Source organism: Dryobates pubescens, chromosome Z (assembly GCF_014839835.1).
Source record: "Dryobates pubescens isolate bDryPub1 chromosome Z, bDryPub1.pri, whole genome shotgun sequence".
In the NCBI taxonomy this organism is placed as follows: Eukaryota; Metazoa; Chordata; class Aves; order Piciformes; family Picidae; genus Dryobates; species Dryobates pubescens.
The window spans coordinates 90,743,370-90,749,369 of record NC_071657.1 but is presented as its reverse complement, the minus strand read 5'-3'; the positions used below and the strand labels follow the sequence as shown (position 1 = coordinate 90,749,369).

General features: G+C 39.1%; 1 protein-coding gene across 1 annotated transcript in view; it reads right to left on the bottom strand.

Annotated features, from left to right (window-relative positions):
• Positions 1 to 285: 285 nt before the first annotated feature.
• Positions 286 to 6,000, bottom strand: part of WDR70 (WD repeat domain 70) — a 112,262-nt gene continuing 106,547 nt past the window's right edge. Inside the window, exon 18 of the mRNA XM_009903720.2 lies at positions 286 to 406. Coding sequence (XP_009902022.2) covers positions 322 to 406 — 85 coding nt within the window. The 3' untranslated portion in view covers positions 286 to 321. The remainder of the gene's footprint in view (positions 407 to 6,000) is intronic.

Below are 6,000 nucleotides of genomic sequence, written 5' to 3'. Positions count from 1 at the left end.
AGTTGGCAGCAATTAACAAAAAGAAATTGGCAATATAATGAATTAACTACATTTACAATGAAATACTTTTCAATTAAATCACAAATCTAGGTAACTGACATGGAGAGGAGCTCTTTGCTCAATAAAATTCATGACTTACTACAAAATTCAGATGCAGGCTAACAGCCCACTGTAATACAACAATCCCATTTTACAGTGCAGCAAGTTTCATGAACTGAAGCAATTTTTGCTTTCAATTTTTGACTCACTACCCAAAATAAAGAATTAAATGCTGCAGTCTTTTTTTCTAATGTGCTGAAATTATTCTTTAAACCAAAATTTTCAAATTTTACGTTTTTTCCACTCTGGCTTGTCTGTTTCATCATCTTCTGGTTCCACTTCTGCAAAAACTGTTTTTGGCTGTGTTCTAGAAAATATTAGGAAAAAAACAACAATTAAAATAATGGTCAGACTAGAATCCTTTAGCAAAAGCTTTATTAGACATGCTCTAGAGACATTCAGTCCTTTGAGTATCCTAGAGACTTGCCTGTTTTTCTTTCTCTATATAAACCTACCAACTAACTTCTAAGAACTGAAGAAACTTGCAGCTCTCAGGCAAAGAACAAGCATAACAAACACACAGCTTTTGCAAATATCAATTCCTCTTCAGCATGCAATCACTACCTGTGTGTTTCATGAATAAAGTTAAGACAGAAGAGAGAAACAAGTCAATTTAATACAATGCTAGGAAAATGGAGCCACAGGTCTTCTCATTCCATGGGTCTAAACCCCAGAAACCTCCATTTTGATACACTACATAGTACGACAGCAGCTAGTAAGTGAAAACAGAATGGCTGTCAGGCTTCTGGCTTAGCCTATGCATGAAAGAAACAGCTTCCCCAGAAACCTTACCCAGCGCTACCATAACATGAAAAAACCTAATGATCTACATGTGAGAACACAGTGTATCCTACAGGCAAGCATGATGGTATCTATTCCTCTGCTGTTTACTTGTATTTTAAATAACACTTAAACTTTAAAAAAATAATTATTGATTACTTTTTAAAAAACAAAGTATCAAGTAGCATTTTAATAAACTGTTTGGACATTCAGTTCCCCTGTTTTACACTTTAATCACTGCACGGTCCTCATTTCCAACCTAACTCTCAGCACAATCACTGCAGAGCTGAAACCACTGGATCTCTGATCCTGGCTGTGCTTGACTTCTCATTGCTTCAGACATGACAAAGTATAAAACGCAGCCAAGGCAGTCATCCTCTCATTAATGTATTAACTAATGTTTTCACAGCAGTCTAAGGATCTGAAGCACTATTATTCTAACAACTGTTATTTGGCAGACTCCGTAAAATGCATAAACCTTAACAAAATTGTGTCTGCCTTACTTAACACAATAGACATAACTCAATGTTGCCACAACTTTGAAGAGCATTGGCTATTTAAACCCAGGATCCTCCACTTGTTATATGTGGCACAAAAAGAGTTTTAAAGTTAACAAAACTAGTCAAAAACAACTTCCTTTGTATACAGGATCTTTTTATTATCCCTTCTCCTCCATCCTCCAAACTTACAATCATAGAATTGTTAGGGTTGGAAGGGACCTCAAGGATCATCTAGTTCCAACATTCCTGGCCATGGGCAGGGACACCTTACACTAGACCAGGTTGCTCACAGCCACATCCAGCCTGGCCTTTAAAACCTCCAGGGATGGGGCTTCTACCACCTCCCTGGGCAACTTGTTCCAGTGTCTTACCACCCTCATAGTGAAGAATTTCTTCCCAGCACCCAATCTGAATCTACACATTTCTATTTTTGTTCCATTCCCCCTAGTCCTATCATTACCTGACACCCTACAAAGTCCCTCACCAGCTTTCTTGTAGCCCCCTTCAGATACTGGAAGGCCACCGTAAGGTCTCCTTGGAGCCTTCTCTTCTCCAGACTGAACAGTCCCAAATCCCTCAATCTGTCCTCACAGGAGAGGTGCTCCAGCCCTCTGATCATCCTCATGGTCCTTCTCTGGACACATTCCAGAAGTCCCTATCTTTCTTGCCACAGGGGCTCCAGAACTGGACGCCATACCCCAGGCTGGGTCTCACCAGAGTGGAGTAGAGGGAGAGAATCACCTCCCTTGATCTGCTGGCTATGCTTCTCTTGATGCAGGCCAGGATGCAATTGGCTTTCTGGGCTGCAAGTACGTGGATGCCAATATCCATTTTGATGGGTGCAGAGAGCATAGTCTTTCTCCTCCGAGTAGCCATCATCATTCCTTCAGTAAAACTGAAGAAACTTGTGTCCTGCCCACATGCTCTGCTTGTGCCAACTACTGAGCTAATTCAAAAGGAGCACCTGAGGCACACTCAGTCTCTATTTGCTCTCCCTGTGCCTGCCAGCCTGCCTGCACCAATAGCCACAGAGGTAAGAAGTAAGTATACAAAGATCTCCAGAGATGGTCTTACTGCAGGATTCTGTTGGCATATGATCCCTGGATTCAGGCAGTACACTTAACCAGCTCTTGTACTGAGATAAGGACCTCCATTATTGGATATCAGTTTCTATGCAGTCTCCATGGAATGTAGAATTAAGATTCCAATTAAAAAAAAAAAAATCATTGGAGAATAATTACAAAAACTCTACTTAACCAAGCACTGAAGGAGGATTTAAAAAAAAAAAAGGTAAACCACTTTTGATCCAAAACAGGCAACAGGGAACAGGAAGGAAGGCTATTTTATCTAAAATGCTGAAATTTGTTAGCTGCTTAAGAGGTGGAATTTGCAGAATCTTCTCTTATTTCAAAATATATTGATAGAAATTCACTTAGTCCATTTTATCAGAATAGACCTAGGATCCTATCAGGCAAGTATTGAGATGATCATTAGTAAAGCATAACTGATCAGTTATAAACCCACCATTTCTGACCACAAAACCTGAAAATGTCATAATTCTAATTAGAAATTTCCAACCAAGAACAACAACTTAATTTGTGAAACAAGCATCAGAATCTATGTTTCTTCCAGCACACAACAAAGAAAAGCCATACACTTCATCTAACATAAGTATGCTATTGAGTGCAGCAAAGCTGCAGGCAGGTTGAGGAGAGAAAAACCCCAGAAACTGTAGCACAATCTAGCAGTAACCAGCTAAAGCAAAACCATACAGTGGAAATAAAGTCTGCTTGGTATCTCTTTTTTTTTTTTTTTTAATTACCATGAAATATATGGCTATAGTCTCAGCTCAGTTGAAATGCAAACTACTGCATCTCCACAAGCTATACAGCACTAACTGGGGCATCTCAGGAGATTCATGTGCTGACCATTCTAAAGACATAAGCATATAAACCACTGGTTTTGTTACAGTACTATCAGCAGTGACAATTTAATTTAAACACAAATTGTTCTGATTAGTAACTGCACTAGAGATTGCCAGTGTAGGAGGAGTTTGCTGCATTTACACAAAAAATATCAAAAAAAGTTTAAAACTTACAAATATTTTTATTTCTGAGGACTAAAAAAATACATGTGGAAAGCGGCATTCTTTTCCCCATCAATTTTCTTGTATTTATTTATCCTTGACTTTTGGGCTTGATTCAGATTTGTTAGCATCTGCTCAGAAGATCCCACTAGAGAATGCCATGAAGGGCAAAGAGGTCCAGGAGAACAGGCTGATCTTTGAGGACAACCTTCTCAAAACACATCCCATTCTGTGTGCAGAAAGTGAAGTCTGGGAGCTTAGTATGGATGTCCAGGGATCTCCTGACCAAAATAAACCACAAACCCCCAAAAGGAAGATCGCAGACAGAGGGAGCAGGGACACCTCAGCCAAGAGGAACAGAGGCACTACAGGAACATGCAGGAACAGAGCTAGAAAAGCTGAAGCTCAGCTTGAGTTCAAACAGTTCAGAAATACGAAAGGCAGCACTAAAGGCTTCTACAGCTACAGTGACAGCCAAATGAATACTAAATAAACTGTGCCCAATGGGCCAGTGAACCACTAATGTAGGATAAGGAAAAGCTCAAGACACTTGATGCTTTTTTCCGCTTTGTGAACATGTTTGAAGCAAGAGATTGGAGTAGGTGCTCTCCAGGGGTCCTTTCCTAGCTAAATAATTATATAATCCTGTGTTTCCACAGAACTGTCTGCTGAAAACCAGTATCTCATACACTGGCAGATGTATCCCTATTGTGGGAAAATAAACTAACAGTTAATTCATACTGCGCACTTCTCTCTGTTTTAGTGGTTTCAACATACTCAAATATGCAGATCTCTTAAAAATTTCCAGGTGCCATGCAGACTGCTTTAGTCACAATAATCCCTCTAGTTATGGGCTGTTTTTCTCAGTTACCTTTCAGGGATCCAACAAAAGTAGCTCATTAACATCTGAGGTTCATAGACTAGCAGATAAAAAACCCCAAACTAGAACAGCTAAACCAGCTGCAGATGACAATTGCATATCTCAGCATGTGACTCATGTCACAGTAACTTTTGAAATTTGTGTTTATATTGCACTGAAACAAAGGGGAAAAAAGGCTTTCAAGCACACTTGGAAAACACAATAACATCACAAAGCCTACTTCCAGGATTAAAAGTGAAGGGGTTTAGCATCAGGCCACTTTGTACTCCTCAGCCATTAACCAGACAGACTCTTGTGGGAATCTCAAGTGTATCCCCCTCAAAATTACCTATTTCCAAAAAAATATATCAACATGTGTAAACAAAATCACAGTTACAAAACATTCTGTTCAGTCCCACTTCTTCAACTAGAGACTTGCACCTCTACATGACTGACACTTCGCACACAGGCACTGCCCTTGAGAAAAAGTTCAGTGAATACTGTACAAATACAGGCTGCTGCTTCAAGTCATAGAAGCATAGAATGGCTCAGGTTGGAAGGAACCTCAGGGATCATCTACTCCACCCTCCTGCCATGGGCAGGCCTGTGACGAAAAGCAATGACAAAGACATCCAAACATAGTAGAGGCAACATCACTAAATCAAAAAGTATTTTCTAAAAATTCTGAACTATCTTGATGAGGAGGGACATTTGATGCGGACATTTGATGCACACCTTCCCTATGGTACAGAAGAAAGCTACATCTGGGCTTGATTAGGCCCTCAGCTACAATGCTTAGTAATTCCTGCTGGTACTTCAGAGGGACATCTGAAGTCATTATACTATCTCGGTACAGCTGTGCTAAAACAAACAGCTCACAAAAAGAATGTAATTTTCAAACATTTATAACTGATGCCTCAAGTTCCTTTCCTGTAGTTCTTTGCTTGAAATCTTCAATCTGTCCTTCCTTTCCTTTCATTCACTGGAATGGCTCTTGCCAAGGTCTCTAACAAGGTTTTACCTGAAAAATCTCAAGATATTTTCTTCATCTTCATCCATTATGACTTTTCTACTGGGTTGATCATATCTTTTTTTGCCACTGTATTCAAACTGTGCTTATCATTCCCAGTATCCTTTTCAGCAACATCTGGTTTTTTTACACTCATCCTTTTGCTTCTTACATACTTCCCTCTCCCTTTCTGGCTCGAATTTTAGATGAAACAGAAAGGTCAGCCTAATGGTAACAAGCATGAAAATTTTTTCAAGTCATAAGTAACACAAATTACTATTTGGCTTCAAGAATAAATGGGGCACCTTCAACTCCCACAACAAGGAAATACATTTGCATACAATGTATAAACTAACAGCAAATGTCATGTTGCAGGTATTTCTTGTAAGAATTATTGCAGTGAAAATATTATTAAAAAAACTCCATGAAACCAGTTCTCTAATGTAGAGTGATCTAACTAGCATGAATCAGGAGAACTCTAACCCTATGAAAACTCTGATCAACCAGAAAGAGTATTTCCTGGTTTTCTCAGTCTAAATTATTTCATAATCACCACTGGAGAAATATAGGTAACCAGAGTTTCCTTAGGCATTTTCTAAAGAAAGAGAATGAAAAACTACAAGCAAATAGCCATTGTTAGACAACACAAAACCAAATGTCTTGTCTA